The sequence below is a fragment of the Podarcis raffonei genome, chromosome 2 (assembly GCF_027172205.1).
Source record: "Podarcis raffonei isolate rPodRaf1 chromosome 2, rPodRaf1.pri, whole genome shotgun sequence".
Classification (NCBI taxonomy): Eukaryota; Metazoa; Chordata; class Lepidosauria; order Squamata; family Lacertidae; genus Podarcis; species Podarcis raffonei.
Genome location: NC_070603.1, coordinates 35102501 through 35129264, shown reverse-complemented (window position 1 = coordinate 35129264; position 26764 = coordinate 35102501). Strand labels below are relative to the sequence as shown.

The window sequence follows — 26764 nt, the reverse complement described above, 5'->3', positions numbered from 1 at the left end:
GTTCCTGCATTGCAGTGGAGTGGATCAGATGACTCTTCAGGTCCCTTCCAACTCTACAATTCTGTGATTAACTATGTGATCAACGGAATATGCCCATTAACACCACACTTTTGGTATTGATCTGTCAATATTGTTTTGTACCCTGAATGAAGAGGGAATAGGACTGCACTTGCCGGTTCTGTACCCCATGCTAATTGTATTTTAATATTCTGTTGGAAGCCGCCCAGAGTAGTTGGGGAAACCCAGCCAGATGGACAGGGTATGTATGTATGTATGTATGTATGTATGTATGTATGTATAAATAAATCCCAGCGGTCATTCCTCTTTAGCAGCTGAACAAGCATATGAACAGGCCTTGTGCCTGCACTGCTGTAGATACACATCCATAGTGGGTCTTCTGAGCAATCCTATAACCCAGAGATTTTCAACCTTTTTGAGTCCCTTGACCGACTACGTTCTTTTTGCGGCACCCCTGTAGGGCTCAGGAGCCCAGTTATGTCACCCCTAGCCGGCAGCCCCTCACCCCTTTTCAAACACTCTCCCTTGTGGAGTGTTCCCTCAGCTCCTCTCCTCTCCCCTCTCCTTGGGAGTCTTCTGGGCAGCCGCCCCTGGTCTCTGAGCTACCCCACCCCAATGAGAGGTTCCTCCTTATACCGCCCCAGAGGGGTCTGGGAAGAGGATGCCCAATGGAGACTGGCCAAAAGTGAACGTGCCACCTTGGAAGGCAACGGGCACCGTTGGGCCTGCATGGCAGAAAGGCTCCCCTTTGGTGCCAGGCACTCGGATCACAGTCAGGCCTTGCACACAGGAAGAACAAGAAAGGTCTGTCTGCCCAGCCTCCCACTTGTCTGTCCATTCCCAACAGCAAGGGCTGGCAAACTGGCTGGCTGGGCTCCTCGCCCGCTTGCTTGCTTACTCCGAGGCCGCCTCAGCTCCTGGCAACCAGCACCCCATGGCCAGCACCAGAGGCACCATTCGCCTGCAGAGCTTGTAGCCAGGGCTGCTGCAACTAACAGCTGTGCAAGCCTTTGGGAGGCAAAAACCTGAGAGGGCATCAGAGGACGGAAGGAAGGAAAGAGGGACAGAGGCCAGTGTTGCCCTGTGCCCCCCCCCGACCATCATTCAAGGCACCCCAGGGTGCCATGGCACACTGGTTGAAAGCCACTGCTTTATTCTAATGCTTGACTATTGGGGGATGTGGCCATTAGGCCCACTTGCATTTTGGGGTGTGCCTAGCAGCTGCAGCCCTCCCCTTATTAGGATATTTTCTAATATCCAGACAAGATTCGCTTCCTTGCGTTCTGCTCATCCATTCAAGTCCTGGCAGAAAGCCTGTATAAAGCCTTGACTGGAGCACCTACAATTAAGCAGAGCCAACCATAGGCAAACACCTCTGTGTAAAAGGAGCCCCCACCCAGGGGATGTTGCTGCTGGAAATTGTTGCTTTGTTATCATTGTTATTTATTAAATTTGTATACCGCCCTTCATCCGTAGATCTCAGGGCGGTTCACAGCATAAAAATACAAGATAAAAACACAAAATGAATAACAAGCTCCACACTTCCAAAAGGCGGGAACAATAGAGAAGGGCCTGAGGAGGGCTCCAATATTCAGGCACAAGGGAGCTGCTTAAATCCAAATACGTTTAGGAGTGCGCCTTTAATAACGTGTGTATGTGTGTGTGTGCAGGGTCAGTGACAGTGTCAGATTGATGTGTGGCTCGTGAGGTGCAATAGGCATTTGGCTCTGCCCTCTCTGAGCCACCATTTAATTTCTGCGTCTGGCTCTGTCCCTCACACCTGCTTTGCACCTGCTTGGCGGGCTTCTCAGGTTCCACGTGAAACGACAAATACAACACGGCATGTAAACGAACTGTGAAACTTGAAAGGACACGTGCTTTCCCCTGTTTATTTGTCAATGCAGGAAAATATTTATTTAAAAAAACTAATTAAAAAAAACAAACGCCTCACAACCCAGGCAGGAAGATTCCCTCCAACCCCTGCTCAGAACCTTCCAGCAGGTGGCGCTGCCTCCGCCGCCTCCCGATCACAAACTCTCCTCCCGCTTGGTTCAGCCTGCTAGGAAATGACCTAAGAGGAAACCCTCCGGGTTTGCAAGCAATGGAAAGAATTCGTCTTCCAGGAGTCTCCGCCTGACACCAAAAGCGGGTGAAAAGTAAGGGAGAGCAGCAGCAGCTGGGCTATTTTTTTAAAAAAATATATATTATTGTTTTTATTTTGCTGGTGGCGGGTCGAATTGGTGCAGGATGCCCATCCTGCATTTGCACTCCATGCTTGAGTTGCTGCCTTTCCTGCTCCTGCTGCTGTTCTTCATGGCTGTGGGCTTTTTCCTGATCTACCTCCACCGACCCGAACCAGAAACCAAAAAGAATTAGGGTGAGGGGGGGCTGACTAGCTGGCTGGGCTGGGCTGGGCGGGCTGCTGTTCCCTCGTAAAGATGCACCTCACTCCAGTCCTGAAAGTGGAGGCATAAAAAACCCCAAACAAAGCAGGTTGGTGACATTTGAAAATCTCTCTTCCTTGTTAGTTTCAGAAAGAAACGCCCGCTTCTTAACGGGCGTGGAGCATTTTCTCTCCCATCTGCCTTCCTGACTTGGGCTTTCTGGATTTTACAAGCGATCCTTCTCTGTTCAAGTTCAGATGCTTATTCTTATTCTTATTCTGTTTATATCCCACTTTTCCTCCAGGGAGCTCAAAGTGGCGTACATAGGTTTCCTCCCCCAATTTCCATTTTATTCTCACACAACCTCTGTGAGATAGGTTAGGCTGAAAGGTAGTTGTGGCACATAGACAACTTTGTCTTCAGCAAGTTGTGCCCAAAATATGTCCCCTTCCCGTCCCTAGGCTGGTTTACATCTTTGGCTGTTGGGCTGTGCTGTTGGGCATGTAACTCTTCCGCCAACTTAGAAGGGAATGTGACCTGGCATGCCCATGCTCACCCGTCTAATCTTGGCAATCCTTTCAGCGTATTGTCAGAACATCCCCATGACTCATAAATGAGTTTTTGGCCAGCTGTAGTATGAACAAGCCCATTCTGACTTATGTATGCCTTTGGAAGGGATCATGGTTTGAATCTCCTTGTCATATTTTTTTTAATAAATCCAATTGAAATTGCCACAACTGACAAAAATGGCAAGGCCAAGCAACAACAATCTAATCTGTAATCTCTGTAATCCAGGATAACTGCCCGCCAGACCTTTGCTGAGATAATGTCTGCAAAGGTGCCTTATATTGAGTCAGATCATTATACTACCTCTCCCAGTTAGCATACAGGAAGTATGGGAGTTGTAGTCCAAATCATCTGGAGGTAATGACTTTGAGAAAGGCTGGTATGATAATATATCCTAGTCCTTGCTCGCTAAGATCTTTTCCCCCCCTTCCTTTTATTTATTTATTTATTTATTTGCTGGATATTTATTCCTGGGCTTTCTCACTGAACTAGGGGGCCTTGTGGTCAAATCAGCACCTACGCAAACTCAGCAGAGTTTGCATATGGTTGATGGCAAGTTGTTGTGCACAGAAATCATTAACCTTGCAGCACTGATAATGTTTATCTTCTGCATGTAATAACTGCCATGAACTAAGCACAGAGATGTTTGTGTGGCAGATCTGGTATGTGCGGAAATACGAGTATTATGGGAGTAGTCTGGAACCCAAGCATGGTTTAACAACAGTATAGAAATAGAAATTTATTAGTAGTAGTAGTTGCTATCTCCCACTTGGTCTCTCATACTGTGACTTTACATTTCAGGAGTACCCATATCTGTAGCCGGGTCACATCTAAAGTGCATTCTGACATTATACACTTGCAGCTGACTATCAGAAAAGAGAACAAAAGCTATAGTTCACAAAAGCAACCTTTATATGTGAACATTGTCACAGTGAAGCTGTACTGATCCCCTTCTGTGAATTATAAAGTTGAAACATGTTCCCGGAGCCGAAGGGATGAATTTGCAGGATTTAGTCCCTCTGAAGTTATGTGAGTAAATGTACACAGGGATTTTGTTCGAGAAGTCACTTGCAGGCATATCAAAGGAACTGGCTCTGAATTACTGTATGTATGCCAAAGGGACGAATCCCTTCGTTGTTGTCCTTTAGTAGAAAAGGTGTGCCTGCACTATGCTGATAACATTACTATAGCTATTTCATAGTCTGGGGCCGCCTTTGTCCCTGGTGGTCTTTGAGCCTGAGAATGCCTTTTGCCAGATTGGCTGACTGCGCCAGCTGTGACCCTACCTTGAGGGAGGAATCTGTGCTCTGTTAACCTTCAGATTAGACTGCTGCAGTGTGATACACATTCTGATAGTTACTGCTAGATGGCTAACTGGGACCAGGGCCAGTTTTAATCACATCATGCTGGTGCTTCATCGATTAGCACAAGCTCCCTGTCCATTTACACCTCAATTCAGAGTGTTCATTTTGACATTTAAAGTCCTTCCCAGTTTGAAGGACCGCCTGCCTCCACATGTGCCTACAGATAATGCAACAGAGGCCATTATTTGGATGCCCGCTGGCATTTTGGGGGGACAGGGGGTGGGTGGGTGTGGAGGACTTCCTGGTTCTGAATGGGGTAACTGTGCCCCTGAGGGAGCAGGTGTGCAGCCTGGGAGTCAATTGATTCACAGCTGTCCATGGAGGCACAGGTCAATTCTGTGTCCAGGGCAGCTGTGTACCAGCTCCATCTGGTACGCAGGCTGATGACAACAACAACAACAACAACAACAACTTATTATTTATATCTGGCTGGGTTTCCTACCTGCCTGCAGACTGTCTCACCAGAGTGGTGCATTCTCTAGTTATCTCCTGCTTGGACTACTGCAACGCACTCTACATGAGGCTACCTTTGAAGGTGACTCGGAAACTATAATTAATCCAGAATGCGGCAGCTAGACTGGTGACTGGGAGCGGCCACTGAGACCATATTACACTGGTCCTGAAAGACCTACATTGGCTCCCAGTACGTTTCTGAGCACAATTCAAAGTGTTTAAAGTCCTAAATGGCCTCAGCCCAGTATACCTGAAGGAGCGTTTCCATCCCCATCGTTCATCCTGGACACTGAGGTCCAGCTCCGAGGGCCTTCTGGTAGTTCCCTCACTGTGAGATGTGAGATTACAGGGAACCAGGCAGAGGGCCTTCTCGGTTGTGGCACCCGCCTTGTGGAATGCCCTCCCATCAGATGTCAAGGAAATAAACAATTATCTGACATATGAAGGCAGTACTGTTTAGGGAAGTTTTTAATGTCTGGTTTTATTGTATTTTTAATATTTTGTTGGAAGCCACCTAGAGTGGCTGGGGAAACCCAGCCAGATAGGTGGGGTAGAAATTAATTCTTCTTTTTCTTTCCTCATATCTGCTTTAATCTGCTTTATCTTTTTTAAGAAGTTTTTATTTCTTCTTTTTGTTTCTACTGTTTGTATCATGTGATGAGTGGTTTTTATTGCTTTATTATGTTGTTGCTGTTGTTTCTTTGTAAGCCACCCTGGGAAATTTTTTTTTTTTTTGAAGAGCAGGATTAAAGCCTACTACTACTACAAATATAATATAGCAGCACCAACCAGAAAGCCCTTGATCCTATCTGATATCAGCAGTTCAGGTTGGGTCTTGTTAGTATTGTATGGGAAACTGTATGAAAATAGGCTTGCAAGAGCCAGTGTGGTGAAGTGGTTAGAGCAGCCTTTCTCAACCTCTTGGGTCCCTATATGTTGTTGGACTACAACGCCCATCACCCCTAGCTAGCGGAACCAGTGGTCAGGGATGATGGGAGTTGTAGTCAAACAACATCTGGGGAGCCAAAGTTGAGAAAGACTGGGTAAAATGTCAGACTAGGACCTGGGAGGCCAGGAATCAAATCTCCACTTGATCACCAAAACTTTGGGCTGGTCACTGCCTCTCAGACCAACCTACCTCCCAGAGTTATTGTGGGATTAATTGAAGAGAGAGACAACCATGTAGGCCTTGAGCTCCTCGAAGAAAATGTGGCAGACATATGGAATAAACAAATAACCATAAATGTACATAGCTATTATTAAATTATAGAAAATACGCATAATGAATGCTTTTTAAAAATTCTGCTCACTTGTCATATTGTCATGAATGTTTTGCAAGAGCAGGCCTTTGGACATGCTTAATCTTGTCCCTAACACCTACTAACTAACCTGTATGTGTTCCTCTCTACTAAAATAGTGTCCCTGATCCTGTTGTGCTTTGTGCATGGGCAATCCCCATCAGAAGGGGTGAGTGACAGATGAGATTGAATACTGAGAACAAGGAGGAGTTATGAGATATAACCAAGGGCTAAGAGTTGCAGAGGACTAGCCACTTGAAGTAAAGCCAAAGACCTTTGGAGTGACAGAAACTAACTGGGAACCCAGTGGGAAAGGAGCACAGTTGTTTCCTCTTCTTCATTCCCACCCCACATCCTTTTGCATAGGTCCCAGAGTGCTATACGTTTTCGCTGGAAGCATCCCTTGTTTTGTCACCTCACTTTTCCCCAATTGCAGTGAAAACACATGTCACAGCTGCGGAATTCTGATGAGTGAGCAATGATGCATTTGGCCTGTTGTCTATTCAGTATTCAGGGGGCGATGTGGCAGTTAAATTTGGTTTGGCACTGAACAGGGTGGGCAGGTAAGCCTGGATTTTTTGGCCAAAAACAAAGGCGTTCCCTCCTTAAATCTTAAGTGGGTGAAATAGTAAAAAATTCCCAACACCCTTGTAGATAGAACAGAGATAATGTGGGGGGTGAGGCAGGGAAGCAGAAGTACCATCCTTGTCTGAGGAGATTTTAACAACTTTTTCTTTGTTATGAGGAATGTAGTTTCATTTCAGGAACTTCAGTGTAACTGGCAGTTCCATTTTCCTGTTCAGTGGAGAATGAGAGCATCTGAAAAGCCATGGCTAATACTGTCTCCTTCCCTTTCCGGGATAATCAGTACCTGATTGCTTCTCTCCCCGCAGTTACCACTAACTCAGCTGCTCCCCTGATCTGTCGCCACTGAAGGAGGGAAAGAGATGGGGGACTCAGGCAAAGAAGAATATAAAATACACACGTTTGATACAGAGATTCAGCAGCTACTCAAAACAGCCCTCAAAGGTCAGTATCTCTCCATTTCTCCCTCCCCCTCCCTGTTCCCCCCCCCATCCCTCCTCCCCATTGCCATGAATCAAGCATAATTCACTGCTAGATTTGGAGCTGTTTGGGCCTATCAACATTGTGAAGGGTTGTGTGTGCTCTGATATGAATTGCCCATTTCTTAAAATCTTCTTCAGGCTTAGAAAAGGTTTGGAAAGGGGAGCCAAAATGATCAAGGGGATGGTGCGACTCCCCCTATGAGACACGTTTGAAGCACCTGGGACTTTTTAAATGAATAAGGGGGGGAAACAAGGAAAGACAAGTGAGAGGAGACATGATAAAATTATGCACTATGTTGAGAAAGTGGATAGAGAAGGTTTTCTCCCCCTCCCATAACACTAGAACTCTGTATGTCCATTTAATGTCTAGTCGTCAAACAGATGGTGCATCAGATGTTACTGATAAGAACAGATTTAAACATTTGGGTAGATAATGTTTGCTGCTGCACTCTTGACTACAGGTGAGTTCAGGTAGATTTGTAACGTAAGCTGCAAAGTGCTATACTCTCATAAGGCATGTGCATGGCTGTCCCAATTTAGCCTGCAGCAGAGAAAGCAGCAGAAGAAGAAGCTGGACTGATGTATGTAAGATTCTACTATTGAGACAGCCCATCGTCCTTAGATGGCTCCTGACTTGCAGTGCTATAGAGCAGCCTTCTCCAACTTCTGTTGCTTCCCGTCACCATCCCTGACCTTTGGCTATGCAAGGTGGGACTAATGGGAGCCAGATTCCAACAACACCTGGAGGACACCTTTTTGCCTACCTGTGAGGTCACGGTTTCTTCCAAAGTATCCTAGGGATGTAATATAATGAGAATGCTGAAAATACTTCATTAGAATGACTAAGCTGTTTATGGAACTACGGGTCCCAATGTTTGCTTTGTTGGGATCAGTGACGGTTTAGGCAGTTTGAAACTGGATTAAATTTGTGGGGGCAGATATGACACAGCTCAGGCATGTCACTCACCTTTTGGCCTCAAATTTCTCCTGCCTTTAAAACAGAATAGCAGATCACTCTTCCTTCCAGAAGATTTGTGATGCAGAAAGGTTTGCAAACACCACCATTCCTACAGAGACAGTTTTGATCCATAAATAAAATATCCAGCAAAAAAGAAGGAACCCAGCGATTATTGTACAATTTTAAACATACAGAAGGATGCAAAGGTATGCTTGTTTTGAGGCAGCACTGATAGCGTTACACTTCTTTTACAGACCCCAGCAGTGTAGATCTGGAGAAGGTTGCCAACGTAATTGTGGACCAGTCCCTCAAAGACTCTGTGTTCAGCAAAGAGGCCGGGCGCATCTGCTACACCATCATCCAGGTGGGAGAATGAGCATGCCATGTTTTGGAAACTGGTAGTTTTCACAGCACAGCTGTTCACCATATGCAACTATTCTGGAAATTTTATTTGCATATAAATAACATACTATTCATGTACACTGTTTTATTTAAAAGTATTTCTAAACAATATTTTTTTAAAAAAAAATCTTAAGCCATGTATTAGAAACAAATAAACAAAAAACAAAATAAAACAATGCAATAAAAACAGAAATCCAGATATAAGGATCCAATCTTACAGAGCAGTGAAAGCATGCATGAGAAGATACATCTTTACTAGACATCTGAAGCGAATAATTCATGATGCTTCATATATGGCAGAGGGAAGGTATTCAAAAACGTTGGGGCAGCAGTAGAAATTCACCCTTTTGGGATCACCCCCCAGTGATACTTTGTAGGGTGTGGTGCCATTGGTAAAATTTCCAGATGATCGAAGTGGTCTTGCAGGGGAGGCCAACATTGCTCCAAGTGATTTAAAAAATGCATCCCACCACCTCCTAGCCAGTTTTTGTTTGGATGTTCCTGTCCTCTCTTTTGCTTTTCTTGTTTTGTATCTCCAGCATGGTTGGTGCAAGGATGAGACGTAGGGGGTGAGATCAGAGGGAAGCGACATTACTGCATCATTATTGATTTTTTGTTAAAGCAAGAACCCAACATGAAATAAAATTTTCTACAAGTCCAGAGGGCTGGGGAGCTTTCCCAAGAAAACATAGTGGAGAGGCTTCGGGAAAACTTGTGCATGTGTGTGTGTGCATGTGTGTATACACACACATAAGCATATATATGTGTGTATATATATATATCTTTTAGGGATATACAGAAGGAGCCTGTAGGTTGCATAAAAGCCATTCTAGATGTGCATGCTGTTCACTTTGGCTCTACCACCAGCCATGCTTCCTTTCCTGCAGATGGAGCTTGGTTTGGCCTGCCCTGCTGAATATTTTGGGTGCCCAGCCCAGCTGTGAGAGGGCAAGAAGGTGAATCTATCCCTTCAACTCCAGACCAGACGTGGTGAGCAAAACTCCCATTAGTGACCTGTCTCAGTTTTGCCTCCCCTCTGAACTTTTTTGCACCTATAGGCTCCTGCTTCATCGTGCCAGAACTTTTTCTGCACAGTGGTGTGTTTTGAAGCATGAGAGAGGAAGAGAAAGAGAGAGATAAGCCCAGACAGCCTGCTGCCACAGCTGAGATTGCACACAGCATCCTTCTGGTGCTTCACCTCTTTGCCTTTGTCGCAGGCGGAGAGCAAACAGGTGGGCCAGAGTGTCTTTCGGCGGGGGCTCCTCAACCGACTTCAGCAGGAGTATAAAGACCGGGATGAACTGCGAGCCCGCTCCCTCCAGGCCTGGATCTGCTATGTCACTTTTATCTGTAACATCTTTGACTACCTGAGGGTAAGACCAAACTTCAGAACTGGTGTATTATCCAGACCTGGGGCTAGTTCATGCGCTGCTCTCATAATGAGGGAATGTGATTGTGTTTAGGGTTGTTTTTTGTTTTTGTTTTAATGCTGCCATTCAATCCAGCAAGATTGAAAAAAGCAGCATAAAACATTGAACGGAATTAAACGTGCATCTAAAATACTTGGGGGAAATAAAAAGGCATTTGCCTGGCACCCAAAGGATGATAAGGTGAGTGCCTGGCAAGCTCTGTGAGAAAAGCATTCCACATCTGGGGCACTCACCTGAAATGACTGGGGCAGCCGCAGGAGGCCTTAATTCAAATGAGTGCAACTGGGTGGCCTTTGCATTTGTCACTTGTACAGAAATTCTTCTTGCAGTCCGAAAGGTTCATGGTCTAGCATGATGTAGCAGCAGGACAGCTTTTAGAAGCAGCCTGCCATGGGGGTCCTTGCAGTTTGGTCCTTCCTGTTATAATAATTTTAATAATAATATTATTTCTTCCCCAGCCACTCTGGGCGGCTTTCAACAGAACATAAAAAACTGAATAAAACTTAAAACATTTAAAACTTCCCTAAACAGAGTTGCCTTCAGATGTCTTCTAAAAGTCGGATAGTTGTTTATTTCCTTGACATCTGATGGGATGTCAAGGAATCATGCATCTGATGCAAAAGGGCTCTAGGCTGTGCATTTGTGACAGTTTTCTTAAGGTGCCACAGATGCTCTTGGTTGTTCTTGTTTCAAGACACTTAGCACGCACAGCTACCTTCCTGGGATTTTTAAGACACGAACACAGGGAGGGGCTCTCTAACAATTCCGTAATGATTCTGAGCGATAGTTGACAAGTGCACCCTGCCTCTTTCACAGGTCAATAACATGCCCATGATGGCACTGGTGAACCCAGTTTACGACTGCCTGTTCCGACTGGCGCAGCCAGAAAGCCTGCGGAAAGAGGAAGAGGTGAGTATTCTCAGGGCACAGTGGGGACAAAAGCAGGTTGCTGTCCTGTGAGAACACACCTGGGAAAGAGGATTGGAAGGTGGACAACTTTTAGGCCAGGGGTGGGAATCTTTTTTCAGCCTGGAGCAATGAATGCAAATTTTCCCTTTGTATAGTAGGCTAGTTTCTACACACATCCACCCAGTGTTTTTTTCGGGGGGGGGCGCATCCCCCTAAACATTTTGTGAATCTTTATACTTTTGTCCATTTACTGAATATATTTCCCCCGATTTGAACGATAAAATGGTGATTTCCTTGAGTCAAAGTGAGAGTACCCCTAAATATTTTTTTTAGGGGAAAAACAACACTGCACCCACCCAGCCATCATTTTATTTGCATGCTGCCTCTCCATAATTAAAACCATGATCAAGGCATCTTGCAGCACGAAAACAATAGTTAATTACAAATATAACAAAAGTAGTCATAGACAAGAAATAAAAGCACATCTAAAGAACACAACCAAAATGCAGTAAATCACAAAAAAAAGCAGCCCAAGGTTCGGTTTAGCAGCCTACTTTATTTTTTCCCTTCTCTCCTGATTTAGTGCCAAGATGCCAACATGAGACATTTCTGTGCAGCACACACTCCCCACCCCATCCCCTTTACCCAACCACCCCTATTCTTAACAGAAGCATTTTCATTTCCTTCCATTAAGGTGGACTGTCTGGTGTTACAGCTACACCGCATTGGTGAACAACTTGAGAAGATGAACACCCAGAGGATGGATGAGCTTTTTTCCCTCCTGCGAGATGGTTTCCTCCTGCAGGAGGGCCTTACCTCCCTTTCCCAGCTACTCTTGCTTGAGATCATTGAGTTCCGGGCTGCCGACTGGAAAATGACAGATGCAGCCCAGAAGTACTATTATAGTGAGGTCGCAGACTGAGCAGTCCGTTGCTCACACTGGCTCATGCTGCCCAAAGCCAGAGTTTGAATTTCCACTCTGAACCTTTGCACCAGCAAACTTCACATAACAACTACAAAGCTGCAGTTATTTTTAATACTTCCCTCCCCTCCACCCGAACCCTAGCACTTTTTGTATATAGAATGTATAACTTGCTCCCTCGATAGATCTTTTGCGCTGGCTGAAATTGGGGAGCTGGGAGAGGAGAAAAGGGTCGCATTCTGCCACTGCCGCTCCCATCGTGTTGCACTAAATAGGAACCTGTATTAATCACTGCCGCAAGCTGGACTGACATTTGACACAGGGTAGTTCTCTCCAAGCTTACTTGTATATGCTAATTCTAATGTATTCAGCCTTAAAACAAAAAAGGCTATGGTTTAAAACCAGCCTGGTGATAACATTATTTACTCCAAAAGCACACTAAGCCTAAGAATCTGTCTCCCTCTGCAGCATGTGGCAGTTTGTTATTTTATGCTCTGTTCCATAGCTGTTCTGTTTGCCCTTTGGTTGAGAAGGTGATTCTGCAATCAAAGCCCAAGCATGGCATTTCAATTTTCTGCCTTGTAAACCCATTTTGGATGCTTTCAGGAGCCTTGTTTGCTCTCTGTTTATATGCAGTCACTATGAGGCACGAGGGATATCAGAAACTTTACCACTGTTCTGAAATCAAAGAAAGGTGGCTCGTTCAGGTACTAGTTCTATTAACAACCTACAACAGAGACTTTCTCTCTCTTTTTTTTGTCCTACTCCTTTTTTTTTTTAAGGCACAAGCATGCATGCAGGGGTGGAAATACTTTTGTGACAGATTAGTATTAAAAACAGTATGCGTTGTTCTCGCAAACAATGGTGCAATTTGAAAAATGGGGGCTGCTTTATTCCCTTTCCTTTGTCATAGGAAAATAATACACCTGGAAGCGACAATTCTAGGTGTATAACACCAATTTCATTGATAGGTGGTTCAGAACTGGACTGCTTTAAAATGCTACCTGATGCAGGTAGACTACTCCTCCCTGAACACACAAAGTAGCATGGCAGGGCAAGGCTGGAACCCTTCTCTTTGCCATGCTAGCATTGCAAAAGCAAGGTGTTTTTTGAAGAAGAGCATAAAGTCATGTCACCCCCAACCGGCAGTCTGAAATAAGACAACCCCAGGAGGCCTTTGCTGGGTTGAGTGCATCTCACTTAGCGTGGAAGTATATGCTATCAAAATCAAGGGGCCTTAATTCCAAGAAAATATATTTAGGATTGAGAGAGGGGTAGTCTTTCTCTCTGCTTATTGGCTGCATAATAACAGCCCTGTTAAATTTGCTTAGGGTTTTAGATTCTTAAAGAGGCTACGTAATACTACAACCCAGGGTCACCCAAAGAAACTAAAGGGTATGAGAGGCAGGACAGACAAAACGAAGGCTTCCTTCACACAGTACATACATTATAGAATTCCCTACCCAAAGATGTGCCAACCTGGATGTATTTAAGAAGGGATTAGACTCATTCATGGTAAAGCTGTCAGTGGTTACTAGCCATGATGGCTATTTATTGCCTCTGAATACCAGTTGCAGAGGAATACAAGAGGGGAGAGTGCTATCATGATCCATTTCCTGCTTATGGGCTTTGCATAGGCAGCCAATTGGCCGTGCATGGGAACAGAATTCTGGACTGGATAGGATTGTGATCTGATCCAACAGGGCTCTTATTATGTACACAATGCTCTCCTGAGGTCAGGGGACAAATTCATGACTGTGGTGTGGCTTAGTCACAAGAGTATTGTAAAGATTGGTGCCCAGTTATTGGCTCCATGTGTGCTGCTTAATAATTTTGAAACAGCATGCCAGGGTCCAAACCCTGACACTTAACCAGCACTTTCTTTTCTAACAGGATGCTTTCATGAGTATATTGATACTTCCGTAGCTGCAGAAGGATGCTCAATTGCTTTCTAACCTGCAGCCCCCAATATGCTCTTACTCCTTTCTTCCCAACTGCTGGCCAGCTCAGGTGTAGCTAACAGCTAAAGGCAGTGCCTTCTCCCCGCAGGAGGTGTGAAGCCAACACTGTTCAAAAGCCTCACTCCACAGCAGAATTATTCCCTTGGGAACATGTAGCTAGAAACTGATTTTGTAACTTTTATACAACAGCGACTTTGAACAACAGTATTGTACATTTGTTAAGATTGGTTCTCTTTGGAACTTTTAAAAATAAACATTTTACACTTCTGCATATAGTCTCTCGTTGCCATCCATCAAACAGAAAGCTGTTTAATAGCAGAGTTATAAATAATCACTTGTCTAGTTGCTTATGGCAAACAAGAATTGTCTCTAGGTGACCTGGCAGAGGTTTTTATCAAAGTTGGTTCTTTCGCTTTCTTTTTTCTGGGTCAGAATATGTATTATGGAGTCAGGGGAGCTAGTAAAAAAAAAATGGGGGGGGGGAGCTAACTTTTGTGAATTTATTTGCAAGGATGCTTTATGATGTATACAGAGGCTGTTCTTTGGAAATGGCTTCCTATAAGGGCTGTTCTCTCATGTATGTTCCTTATTTGATGACTGCAACATCAAACGATGGCTCACATAATTCTATGGGCCATCTTAGGTAAGATACTGCAAATAAAACTTTTAAGCATGTGATGAATAGGCATGTGTGAATCAAGCCAAAGGAAAGCTATTCATACCACATATTGAAGTTAAGCACACTTTAAGTGAGATCAGTTTTAACCTAGTTGTTCGTTCATTCTCACATGCCAGTGTCGACTAACCAATGGCACAAAGGCACTGTAGAGAAAGACCATTCACGAGACATACAGGGAGAAGACCAGGATGTAGTTTCAATCTTTTACAACTTAATTTTCAGCCTGGTTCTACTTCAGCCTATCATGCTGCCAAAAGCCACTGCTGAGGAGTACAGAATTGTAACCTCTTTTACAATCCCCCTGAAGACTGCTTTGATGCTAACTAGGTCATTCTGTATTGTGAACAAAACCCTCTGTCTCAAAAGAGACTAGAGAAACCAAGATGCATATACGCAGGACCCAGTACTGACAAGGTCACCTGAAAATGGAGTAAACAGGATTTTTAATTTATGCAAGTCAGAAAAATGAGGCATTTTATTTCGGCTAAGATTTTCTTCAGGTTGTTTCTTTTTTCAAAGAGCCAGTTGAGAAACCGGATTATCGCCCTTCCAGGCTGGTGCTATGCAAAGGAAGGCATATGGGATATATTTCCCTTCCTTGTCTTGTAGCAAAGTCTCAGACCTCACATGCTGCAGCTGCCATTCTCTACCACCACCGGTAGTGAGCAAAGGCTCGGTTAGACTCTGCTATCTTGTGCAACTCATGCTTTTTCTTTATGATAGGTCCTTCATTGCTGAAGGCAGCCAGAAGCTCTTCGGAAAGCTTTTGGTGCATAAATGTCCGCCTGTGTTTGTTTTCCCTGCATTCCCTGAGCAGCCACTTCATGGCTAAAAAGCGTCGGCGGTTGTCTGACAAAGGGGTTGGGACCTGCAAGAGGCAAAAACAAACAAACCCCATCAGAGATTAACATAACTTTATACTGAATTTATACTGTTTTTATCCTGTATTCTGTTCTGCGAGCCGCCCTGAGATCTTATGATGAAGGGTGGTATAAAATCTAAAATAAATAGAATTTATTTAGCACAGAATTAGGAGCACTTAAGTACCCTGAATGTGTTTATTTGACTTGCAAAACTTTTGGATATTTTTAGATAACAACTTCAGTGGGAAAATCAAGGCTGCCAAGTTGGCGAGCAAAAGTTGCAAAACAAGAAATGGTTTGAAGGCACTCGGTGGGGCTGGCCTACCCTCCCCACAAAATCAAATTATATAGTACCCCAGGCCAACCAAGTTATTGTGGCACTTGAGGCAGAAAATCCTGCAAGCACCTTCCCTGCTCCTAGCGTTAATAAATAAAATAATAAATAAAATAGCTAACAATAGTCCTTTAATAACACAGCAAGTGAGCTCCTAGAGGAGGCCACTCCACTCTGCTTATTGGTTTCTGTCCCTATCTTGTACCCTCTGGTTGCTGAACCTTTCAGAACCCATTTCCAATATTTTTTCAGCAACCTTTTAAGCTTTTCAAACTAAAACCTGATGTTCTCAAGAAGTTTCAAGTTCACGTATAGGCAGGATATTACAGGTCGCTGGAGATCACATAATACAAGTTTCAAAGTGATTCAAAAGAAAAATACCAAGGGGCTGATTATGCTACAGAATGTTCCTATCAAAATAAATGAAACCAGCGCAAGTAATAAAGTTTATATTGTTTCACTGCCAACTGCAACAGAGCAAAGTCCGAAACTGAGGCTACATGGGTGGAAGTTGAAGTCCCTGGAACTGTGGACTGCTATGGATACTTAATGATGGTTCTACTTTGGGGAAAAGATAAGCCAACAATCCAGGGCTGCTTTAGATTAGGCATGAGGAACCTTTTTGCCCTCCAGATGCTGAACAACAACTTCCATCAACCCCAACAAGCATAGCCTATCATGAGGGATGATAGGAGTTGTAGCTGAGCAACATCTGGAGGCCGAAGGTTCCTCTCGCCTGCACTAGATCATCATATCACCCTAGTTTTAGTTTCTTGCTTACCTGGTAGTTTTTGCCTCCTTTCTGGACAGTCATCAGCCCAATGACAGGCTGGCAGTTGCTCAGTGCCTGGTGGAAGATAGTGTATGGATTGCACTCAATGTTTTCTTTTTCCTTCTCTTCCGCTTTGTGGTACTTCTCAAGCTGCTTCCTCTTGATTGCTTCTAAAGTCTTAATTGAGGGGAAAAAACAGTTAAAAATAAAGCCCCCGTCCTCTCCTGTGGAAAAACTCCATTAGCAATATTGACACAACCACATCATGTTACCCTTGCCTTCAGTCAAGAGTTCAATTTATAAATAAAAAAAATTCCTTCATGACTACTGGAAATCTGGCCCAGACACGCTCAAGCCTCAGAGCCACTAGCAGACATTTTCTGCAATTTAAAAAAAATGTTATAACTAACCCAAGGGCCCTTAAAGAAAGCTGAAAGTTCCTGGTCTGAATTTAAGGCTGAAAGACAAATTTAAAAATAACTGCAGACCTACAGCACTTCCCCTTTCAATAAGGAATGACAGAAGTTACATATAATCTGCGACAGATTTGTCTTTCTGTTTGCAAGGCCTCTAAGGAGGGAGATTCAAGAGCTGTGGAGATGCAGAAAATGAGAACAAGGATGAAAGGACAAAGGAAGGGACTTTCTATATATGGCCTTTAAAATGGGAATACTCTTTGCCACATTGACATTAATGTGGGGGTGGAGTGGGAGAAAAGTAGCAGAAACCTGAGAAGTTAACTTACCTGATTTATGATGTTTCGGGCCAAAATTTTATTTCCTCCCTTCATCATCATGCTAGTGAATTTGCTGTAATGAGAAAACAAATGGCATTCCTGCTATCAGCACCACAGCATAAGATCCCTGCAATGAAACTCTGCCATTACACTGATCAAGCATTCCAACATTTATGGAGTTTTGGGGGGAAGGTATCAGTTTCTCATTATATGCCTTTAATCCACCTGGCACACTCCTAGAGAGGAAGATCAAGAGATTGGTGGCGGTTTGCTGCTTCTGCCACTGAGTGCTGTTGCACAGTATCTTTACTTTTACATCACAACAGGGCATCGTGCAGGCATGTGGCTGCTGATGGGTGGCAGCAGCACCCAATTCAGAAACAGATAGTGACATCTGGAATGGGTGGTTCTTCAGCCCAGCACATCTATGTTTCTGCTTCCCCACAGTGCCCTCTGGTAAAGGTGCCAAATCTTTCTTCTCCACATGGTGGTACTTGGTGATGAAAGCAAACCAGTACAAACAGCCTATAGCCCTAACTAGCAAAGAAAGTAAGAACCGTCAAAGTCAGAACACAGTTCAGACCTAGCATCCTGTGTCCAACGGCAGCCAGCAGGAGTATTCCAGACTGGTCTATTTTATAATAAATCACTACACATTAAGCCCCAGTACTTTAGGACATTTTGATGCTGTACTCCCTGGCTATTTCAACTATCCAATATACTTTGGCCAACTACATTATGAAATCAATGAGATTTCTTTGTTAAGAGATAGACATAGGCAAAAAGACGAGATTCAATCAAGTATGGCAGCATTCAGACCTGATCAGTGGATCATAGAATACAGAGCTGGTGACATTGGAAGCGGTGGCTTTTATAGGTCTAACTTTTTTGAGTTCCAGTTTGGCTTTTTCCTCATCTGATATTTGTTCTGGAAGTTTATGATACACTTCTTTGTTCACTTCTGGTTCAAGATAAACAGGACTGTATCGGCTCCATCTGACCTGAGTCAGCCTACAAAGGATGTGAAAAGCAGAAAAAGAATGTTACACAAATATTTTCAATCTGAAGAAGTGAAACTATTCTGCATGCAAATCCTATTCCCATATCCAATTCTGTAACCCAAATCCATTGGGCTTAGATACGCCTGCTTCTACATAGGATCAGACAGTTCAGTTTCATGTTCATTGTCAGGATAGCTAGAATGTAGTTACAAGCAGCTTTTTTCAACCCATTCTATGAACGTTTTTGACAAATTAAACTCCATGTCACAATGCTAGTATGGAGTAAGAGGAAGATAGTTCTCATTGGTACATTTCACACTGATCTGACATATCTTAAGTGAGTATTACACTAAGGAAATTATACAGTTTTTTGTTTTTGTTTTCTTCGTTGGTGGCATCCTGGGCTAAGCAGAATTCCAGGCCCTGACAAAATGAGAAATTTCCTTCCCACTCTACAATTCTATGATTCAGGTTTGTGCTAGTCAATGTTGTTGGCTTGCATAATGTGCCCCAGATACTCCAGTCCAAAAGACCCTGCAGTGCTCGCCCATATCCCAACATCTATCACGTTAGTATGCAGATGTGGATAACGTACACAATTATTCCCTTTCTTTCCTAAAGAGGGACACGGCAGGTCCACCACAAACAACTCTTCTGATAGCAAGTCACATAAACATGCCAATTGAAAATACAGAAGTCAACTTTGGGAGGGCTGTTTTCACAATGAAAACTCAACAGTATTGTGAATTAACAGATCTGAGCTATATAAAAGACAAGACCTAAAAAAAAATAATAATAATAATTATATACCACCCTATACCCAGAGGTCTCAGGTTGGTTCACAGAAAATATCAACATAAAAAACACACTCTCTCTCTCTCTCTATATATATATATAATCAAAATAAAAACAACAACCCAATAACACCCCCCAAAAAAAGAGCCACATTTTAAACGGGCATAGAGTGTCAATACATGCACATATTCTCTTGGTTTCTATAAAGCTTTTCTTTCAAATGAGATTTCTTGTTCTCCTAGGAGGCGTGGACCATAAACACGGGTGTACTTTTAAAGGGCATGCTATCTGCCGTTCTATTCTGCCGCTCCGTATTGCAGTTGATTCTCTCAACTAGACATATTTGTTAGACAAATCTCTCCCCAATACTGCGACTCGTTGGAGGCGCAGCAAGGGTAACCCAGGATGCTCTAGTCTAGGGAGTGATAACAGGGTGCGAGCTCAGTTCTCAGATACGAACAATCTGCATTCCACAAGATCGATCCAAATCCTCCCAGCCGCTCTCCCGGAGCCTCTCCCACCCCGTCGGTCCCCCGTTTCTCTTACCCGGGCAACCAGACCTTCCAGGAACCGCACAGCCGCTGCCTCGCTGCCCCGAGCTTCTCCACCATGGACGCAGCCATTTTGCTTCTCTCCCCAGGACCCCACCCAGGGCTGTCCAAAGCTACCGCCTGAAAAATATGTCGCTTTGCTTTGCACGCCTGGCAGGCTTCTTGCATAGCAGCTTTTTGCAAGAAAAAGACAGTCAGGAAGCCACGCTGTTGTTATTTCCTTAACGTTGCGCAAGCTTTATTCGGTTCTTCTTCAGGCGGCGTAAACAGGCTGCCCCTGCCTCGCGCAAAGGCTCAGAAACTGATCTCGCTGTATAGTTCACTGTGCAGAACCAATGCCGACCCCGCTAAATTCAACGTACTGCTAGACTAAAGAAACGAAGACTGTGCAGGCAGTGCGACAGGCGTGAGAAACAGGAATTTTGTGCTCTGGTGCCATTGATGGGCTGTCCTAAAAGGCTGCATCTTGTTGCAGAATATTGCAGCTCTGCAGAGCAATGGAAATTCTTTATACTGCATTTGAAATAAGAGAGTTCTGACATGGAGATTTTTGGGGGAGGGGGAATGTTCCCACACATTTTTGAAAGCTCTTTTGAGGAGGTGACCCGAAAAGTCGGAACGGGGAGGAAACAGCAACAAGGGTCACGATGATTGAACAATAGCAATGATTTATTAAGCTGATGGGTGTTTTTAAATCGAGCCGATCTCCTGCTCAGTAAAATAACAACGAGAGCCTGAGCATTAGCCCTTGCAGGAGGAGGTGGAGGCGCTGATCCTCTCCTTTCCTTCCCCCGCAGGGGCCGGGCCCGGCCGGGCTGTGGCGTCGCCTGAGCGTGGGGCGGAGTCTCCAGGCCGGCCGGCAACATGGCGGAGGCGGAAGGGGAAAGCCTGGAGTCCTGGCTGAGTGAGTAACCCGCGTCCTCTCCCCTTCCGCCGAGCAAGGGGGGTGGGGGGGGACGGACGCTGGTAGCATGGCCCTCCTCTCCTCCCCCCGGGGCCGGGAAAGAAAGCCGTGGGGCGCAGGAGACAGCCCCACCCGGAGCCCCGGGGTGTGGGGAATGGTGGGGTGTGAGGGATGCTTGGATCTCCGTAGAGGCAATGACACCCCAAAGGGAAGGTCTGGAGGTAGATGGGGAGAAGGAAAGAGGGGGACGGTGGTGGGGCAGAGATGTAGGGGTTTTTTTGGGGGGGGACACCTGGGGCAGAGGATGTAGGGCTAAAGCCAGGACCAGACGCATAGGGCGTCTTCTGTGCCCCTATCAGAGAGGGGAAATAGCATGGTGCAGCTTTTCTTGACGTATTGGTCCGGCCAACATTTCGTTTTCTACACAGTTATTAGAGGTCAAAGAAGACCCTGCTGGTCATGGCTGTGTTGGTCCGCCCTACCTGTGGCTGTCACCTGCCTCTGTCCAAGTCTGTGCCTCTTACCTTTTTGCTCACCCTGTCCATCCTGGCTATAGATTTGTGCCCAGTGCTTCCAATTCCCATTGCCCGCTTTATGCCAGGAGTGGAAACCTGTGGGCCTCCAGATGTTGTTGGGGCACCCAGTTCCCATCAGCAGCCTCAAGCAGCATAGCTAATAGTGAAGGATGTTGGGGCCCATAGATCAACAATATCTGAATGGCCATAGGTTCCCCTACCCCTCTCTTGTGCCCATAGAATAGCTTATGAGGAGAGGTTCTCTTGACTTCATAATATTGAACATTTAATGAGCCTCCTGTTTGATTCAGGGAGTGGAAACCCATATGTTGCTCTCTGCTTTCCTTACTCCACCAGGTTCCATTTAAGGTGACTCTACTTCTCTGTTGTCTGTCTGTGCATCACTTTATACAGTGTACATGTTGTTGATATTATTAGACAGCTTTGTGGTCTTTTGAGAAGACCATACAGATTCCTCATGCCTCTTCAACCTTGCCTCTGCCTTTGCAAGGCTTCTTTATAAAGTTGGTACTCCATTTTTAGGAAATCATAACCCAAGCAGTATACTGCTAGCGATGAACCTGATAGGGCCTAGTTCAAATTTTACCTCAGCCATGAACTTAGCTAGGCAAGCCATTATCTCTCAGACTTAGCACTGTGTCTGTAATATGGGAATAACAGCACTTGACTACCTTAAAGGGCTGTTGCAAGAATGACTCAGATGTTTGTGACACTCAATGAAAATTGGAAATGCGCTATATTCATTACCAGTGTTCCCTCCCTGATCATTTGTGGGAGCCCAGTCTATGGCTGTATCACTTCTATCTAATACTTCTTCTCCACCCTAACGTTAAAATATTTCATAACTGGTAATTACCTATACAGCCATAGCCATTTCCTGTGTGTAAATGGGACACTTAATGTATTCCTTTTGTAGCATCCAGGGTGTGTTGTAATGTGCTCTGGTTACAAGCTATGTCAGCTAGGTGTCTTTTTATTCATTTATTGCTTTTATAGCCCACCTTTCAAGAAGCTCAGGGCTGCATACGTGATTCTCCTCTCTCCTCTTTTTTTCTTACAGCAACATGTGAGGTAGGTCAGGCTGAGAGACAATGACTGACCAAAGGATACTCAATGAATTTCAGCAGCCCCTGCACCACACTAGCTTTGACTGCCTCACGTACCTGAAGACTATATATTTCTGTTATATATTTCTATATATTTCTGACTATATATTTCTGCTATATATTTCTGTCTGTAAAGGTTCTTTACTGTATAGGGCTATCTCCCAGTTCCTAAAATAGTTCTTGCAGTACATTGCTGTTATTGTCAATTTCCATTGTTTCTGAACGTGCCCAGGTGATTCTCCCCCCCCCCCCGATTTAGGGTTTTTTTGAGGCGGGGAATTGCCATTTACTGAAAGAAATGTAGCCAGCCCCTTTGTACATGTTCTTTCCATCCACTCAGCTGATGCTTCTCCTTGCAGCTGTGCCTGTCTCTGCCTGAACTCTTCCATCTTACTCACTTCCTAGTCATTTCCTCCTTTCAAATTCTACAGCTCCTAAGCTCCCCCAGGGAAAAATGCACCAAAGAAAGTTATCCCCCCCCTAGCTTGTTTCTGCATGGAGTTGGGTGCTAGGTCTTGTGTTTTGACCCCTGCAAATAAAAATGCTCTGTCTCCAATATGGATCCAGAAAAACAACAACATGTGCACTTGAATGAGCAGTGCACTCAAACCGAGACATCTAAGCAGAAACCCAGAGCTGCAATTGCAGTGGACACAGACAGCCTGAAGTCTAGCCCTATTAACCAGTGATTCATTTCTTTTTCCTTTTTCTAAAAGAAGGGTTGTGAAATGTTGTGTGCATTCTACTAAGTAACTGGTTCCTTAGCTATAAAGAGCAGTTCTCTTCCCTTCTCTCATTTTTTCTGCTTGTTTCCATTTCCATTTCCTCTCTCTAAGTAAACTGTGTTCTGACATATTCTTCAGTCTGTACCAAAATTGCAGTATTCCTCAATTAATGTTTTATGTTACATCATGGAATATATTATAAAGAGGGTGGAAGGAAACAAATGTTTTTCAAGTTAAAAGACATAAGAACATTCCTGCAGGACTTCCGCTAATGCACAGAGGCCCTTTCATACTTTGCTTTAGGGTTGGCTGTTACAGGTGACCTCTTCAATGCGCCTTTGTTAAAGTGATGTTGCTGTGCTGGACAGTGGAGCATAGAACAGGGATGGGGAACATGGTTCCTTCCAGAAGTTATAGAATCATGGACTTGGAAGGGAACACTAGGGTCATCTAGTCCAACCCCCTGCAATGCAGGGATCTTTTGTCATTGGACTCTACTTCCCATTGGTCCCAACTTGCATGGCCAAAGGTCAGGGATGATGGAAGTTGGAGTCAAATAACATATGGAGGGCCACACATCCCCTCCCACCTCCATCACAGGAGGTGCATGGCAGAAGTGCAGTGCCATTTGCTGGATCATTATCTGGTAAATGAGAACCCAAGTCTCGAGTTTCAAAGAACCCCTCTTAAGAAGAATTCTTTGCAGGTCGAAAGTGGATATTCTGTGTTTTACCAACAGAAGTGGGACGATTTAAGATAAAAAATGAACTGTATTGCCATTTATCTTTTTACCTTTAAGGTTACCAATCTCACTGGGTGACCTCAGTCTCGCTGTTTCTCAGCCTAACCTCCCTCGCTGGGTTGTTGTGAGGATAAAATAGAAAATGGGGAGCACTGAAATATGTGTGCCACCTGAGCTCTTTGGAGGGACGGATAAAAATGAGATATATTGTAAATATAATCATAGAATCACAGAGGTCATTCTGTGGAAGAGCCTGAGGAACGGCTAAGGGAGCTGGGCATGTTTAGCCTGGAGAAGAGGAGGTTAAGGGGTGATATGATAGCCATGTTCAAATATATAAAAGGATGTTACATAGAGGAGGGAGAAAGGTTGTTTTCTGCTGCTCCAGAGAAGCGGACACGGAGCAATGGATCCAAACTACAAGAAAGAAGATTCCACCTAAACATTAGGAAGAACTTCCTGACAGTAAGAGCTGTTTGACAGTGGAATTTGCTGCCAAGGAGTGTGGTGGAGTCTCCTTCTTTGGAGGTCTTTAAGCAGAGGCTTGACAACCATATGTCAGGAGTGCTCTGATGGTGTTTCCTGCTTGGCAGGGGGTTGGACTCGATGGCCCTTGTGGTCTCTTCCAACTCTATGATTCTATGATTCTATGAAATCACCAATATATTATGTTCAGTACCGTAACCCTGTTTGAACTACTTCTTATAGACTGGGGGTGGAAAGCCATTTGTTCAGCACAATGGGGACCGCACTGTGAGCTGGAGGTCTGTCATTGCTTTGCCTGATTTTATTTATATGGTATAGCATGAATCTGTTAAGATACCAGGCTGTGCCCTAGTGAGCAGGTAGCTCTTCCTTTTTGAAACTTATTGTGAAAGACCTAGTGTATTCCTAATTATTAGGGTGGTGTTATAGATATTCTTGAGGCTGAGGACTTTATTTGTATTGTAAATACTTTCCTGCTACTGAATACATTTGTGGTACATTCAGTATTTACTGAATCACTTTCCTGCTACGAAAACAATTCTGCCCAATTTAATAAAATGATATTTGTGTATGTATTAAGGATATGCAGTGACACATCTCTTCTTTTTATTAACCCCATGGGCAGTTAGTCACTGAATATATCCCCATATTTATGAAGGAAATGTTTAAGTGGAAGGACAGAGCAGAATTCCCGATTCCAGGCTGCTGAAAGTTTAGCTGGAAGGTCATTTGAAACTAAGCAATATAAATATACTCGGGGAACAGTTCTGGGGAGACGCTGTGAAGACTTAGGTCCTGAACAAAGACAGGAAATAATTACAAAAAAAGTTGGGAAGCGGTTCATGTTTTCCCCAGTCACAGCAGAGAGGATTCATCCATGCCATGGATTTATTTTATTTTATATTTTTGCCTTCAAATGAGACTTCAAAGTGTCAACACAGTGAGAAAGCCATGTCAGCAACCTGATACTTTGGTCCTGATGTTGCAGTTGGACAGGTGATGACCCAGCAACAAATTATCCCCTCTTATTTGGGAGGTAACATAATAGGATGGTCTTTGCCTGAGCTCCCATTCCTGTCTTTAGTCAAAAAGCAATGGTTGAACATGGAATACAGTACTCAGTTGCTCCACACAGCCATCTTCTTTTGCTTTTGTATTCTCTGCTGTTCATGTAGCTGAGCCATCTCCACCGCGCTAGGTAGCGTCTCTAAATGTGGCATGCAAACTGTGAGACAGGTTCCTCCAGAACTCCCGAGTTGGGGGGGACATAAAGAGCCTGTGGGTGTAATGTAACAAATCTACAGAGGATAGAAATATATGAGGCTGCTTACTAGCAAAGATTCCCTGTTTCCTGAAGTTTCAGTGTTTGAATGGATAGCCACCCTTGGTTTATAGGGAATATACTATGTTTCGGTTTAGGGGAGTGGAAATAAGTTTTATGAGCAGTGCTGTGTTGATCTACTACAAGATGTGAACCAGATGTTTTGACACCAAATGTCCTGGGGTTGCACTGTGGCAGAATTATTTATTTGTACCATCCTCTAGGTTGCTGGTGCTCTAGCTGTAGAATGGAACATGCCAAGTTCGGTCTCTTGAGATGAAACCTGCTGTGTACCGGTACTTATTATTTTGATTGTGGCAGTGTAAAACTTTTTTCATTTGGGGACTATTATAGTAAGGAAGTGAGGTCATAATCTGGCCTTCTTTTTTCTCAAATGTTAAAACATTATATTCCTACAATATTTGCACATACAGTGGTACCTCGGGTTACAGACACTTCAGGTTACAGACTCCGCTAACCCAGAAATAGTACCTCGGGTTAAGAACTTTGCTTCAGGATAAGAACAGAAATCGGGCTCTGGTGGCGCGGCGGCAATGGGAGGCCCCATTAGCTAAAGTGGTGCTTCAGGTTAAGAACAGTTTCAGGTTAAGAACGGACCTCCGGAACAAATTACCGTATTTTTCGCTCTATAACACGCACCCGACCATAACACGCACGTAGTTTTTAGAGGAGGAAAATCCGTAGGCATGCCACCCGTAGGCATTCCCTCCATAACACGCACAGACATTTCCCCTTACTTTCTAGGAGGAAAAAAGTGAGTGTTATGGTGCAAAAAATACGGTAAGTACTTAACCCAAGGTACCACTGTATAGGCATCTAGCAGCCATGAGGCCCAAATGTTTTTGGATGTACAGTACATGATTTTCGTATACACACGGAACCCCTGGAATTGAACCCCCACGTAAGGTACAGTTGTACTATACAGAGAATTTCCCACAGAGGTTTTGCTTTTTTGTGTACATGTGGGAGAGAAAGCCTAGGGTTTGTGGTCTGATCCCTCAAGGTGCTACTTGTGTTCATAAGACTGACTATTTATGAATCCTTCACACAGATTAGAGCCTTGACTGTGAAGGGTTCCCAAATGTGCCCTCTTGCTTTGTAAATGTAAAAGATGTTAGTGGACCATAGGGATCCCAATAAAAGAAAACAGAGCATGTAAGAATGAAGTCAGCCCGCTCCTCTGCGCTTGCATTTGCAGGCCTAGTGAAGATGTCCCAAACAATTTGGTTCATTGTACTCCTTGTTCTTTGTTCTTACTAGTTAATCATCTTTGGCTTGTGTATGCTGCCTTTGTGCCGACACATATTGCGCTGCCCTAGAATGAACAGTATTTCTTTCTCTCACATTTTGCCCTGGTCAGTTTTGCTATAGAAATTAGGTTAAACCGGGTGTCTCTGTGGAAGGTAGCACAGTGCAAAGTCTCTGAGCTGAATTATCTGGAGCAGATGAAACATGAAAT

At 44.2% G+C, this 26764-nt stretch overlaps 3 protein-coding genes and 1 long non-coding RNA gene across 13 annotated transcripts in view; 2 read left to right on the top strand and 2 right to left on the bottom strand.

Moving 5' to 3' along the window:
• Positions 1-1996: 1996 nt before the first annotated feature.
• MIF4GD (MIF4G domain containing) lies at positions 1997-12545 on the top strand. Of its 4 annotated transcripts, none has more exons than XM_053375874.1 (6): positions 1997-2395; positions 6978-7113; positions 8364-8473; positions 9729-9884; positions 10758-10850; positions 11545-12545. In XM_053375874.1, exons 2-6 carry the CDS (start codon positions 7032-7034, stop codon positions 11770-11772), a joined length of 669 nt encoding a protein of 222 aa, XP_053231849.1. In that variant the 5' UTR covers positions 1997-2395; positions 6978-7031; the 3' UTR covers positions 11773-12545. The 4 variants fall into 4 exon arrangements, with proteins under 4 accessions (XP_053231849.1, XP_053231847.1, XP_053231848.1 ...); XM_053375872.1 differs by having other exon boundaries at positions 2000-2174; XM_053375873.1 differs by lacking the exon at positions 1997-2395 and adding an exon at positions 2403-2511.
• On the bottom strand, positions 6799-8244 carry LOC128407479 (uncharacterized). The gene is made up of 2 exons (XR_008328814.1): positions 8119-8244; positions 6799-7014 (listed from the first exon to the last, which is right to left on the bottom strand). It is a non-coding gene; the product is annotated as an uncharacterized LOC128407479 (long non-coding RNA).
• Positions 12546-14838: 2293 nt separating the features above from the next.
• Positions 14839-19603, bottom strand: MRPS7 (mitochondrial ribosomal protein S7). Its single transcript, XM_053375871.1, has 5 exons — positions 19460-19603; positions 17937-18128; positions 17127-17190; positions 16391-16558; positions 14839-15280 (listed from the first exon to the last, which is right to left on the bottom strand). The coding sequence occupies exons 1-5, from the start codon at positions 19534-19536 to the stop codon at positions 15059-15061; spliced, it is 723 nt and encodes a 240-aa protein (XP_053231846.1). The 5' UTR covers positions 19537-19603; the 3' UTR covers positions 14839-15058.
• A 49-nt stretch (positions 19604-19652) lies between these two features.
• GGA3 (golgi associated, gamma adaptin ear containing, ARF binding protein 3) overlaps positions 19653-26764 on the top strand; it is a 28371-nt gene continuing 21259 nt past the window's right edge. For 2 of the 7 annotated variants that reach the window (XM_053375869.1, XM_053375866.1), the window contains exon 1: positions 24184-24959. Coding sequence is in view for 5 of the 7 variants with exons in the window: in XM_053375863.1 (XP_053231838.1) it covers positions 20436-20589 (154 nt within the window). In the remaining 2 variants the exon portion in view is untranslated. Of the gene's footprint in view, positions 20369-20414; positions 20590-24183; positions 24960-26764 lie in introns of those variants that run through there. The other 5 variants (XM_053375865.1, XM_053375864.1, XM_053375863.1 and 2 more) reach the window with 5 other exon arrangements.

Coding starts and splice junctions, on each gene's coding strand:
- MRPS7 (XM_053375871.1), bottom strand. CDS start 19,536: ATGGCTGCGTCCATGGTGGAGAAGCTCGGGGCAGCGAGGCAGCGGCTG. Junction 17,191..17,936: donor TTCTATGATCCACTGATCAG/GTCTGAATGCTG, acceptor TTCTCATTACAG/CAAATTCACTAGCATGATGA. Junction 16,559..17,126: donor CCCGAAACATCATAAATCAG/GTAAGTTAACTT, acceptor CCCTCAATTAAG/ACTTTAGAAGCAATCAAGAG.
- MIF4GD (XM_053375874.1), top strand. CDS start 7,032: ATGGGGGACTCAGGCAAAGAAGAATATAAAATACACACGTTTGATACA. Junction 7,114..8,363: donor ACTCAAAACAGCCCTCAAAG/GTCAGTATCTCT, acceptor CTTCTTTTACAG/ACCCCAGCAGTGTAGATCTG. Junction 8,474..9,728: donor TCTGCTACACCATCATCCAG/GTGGGAGAATGA, acceptor CCTTTGTCGCAG/GCGGAGAGCAAACAGGTGGG.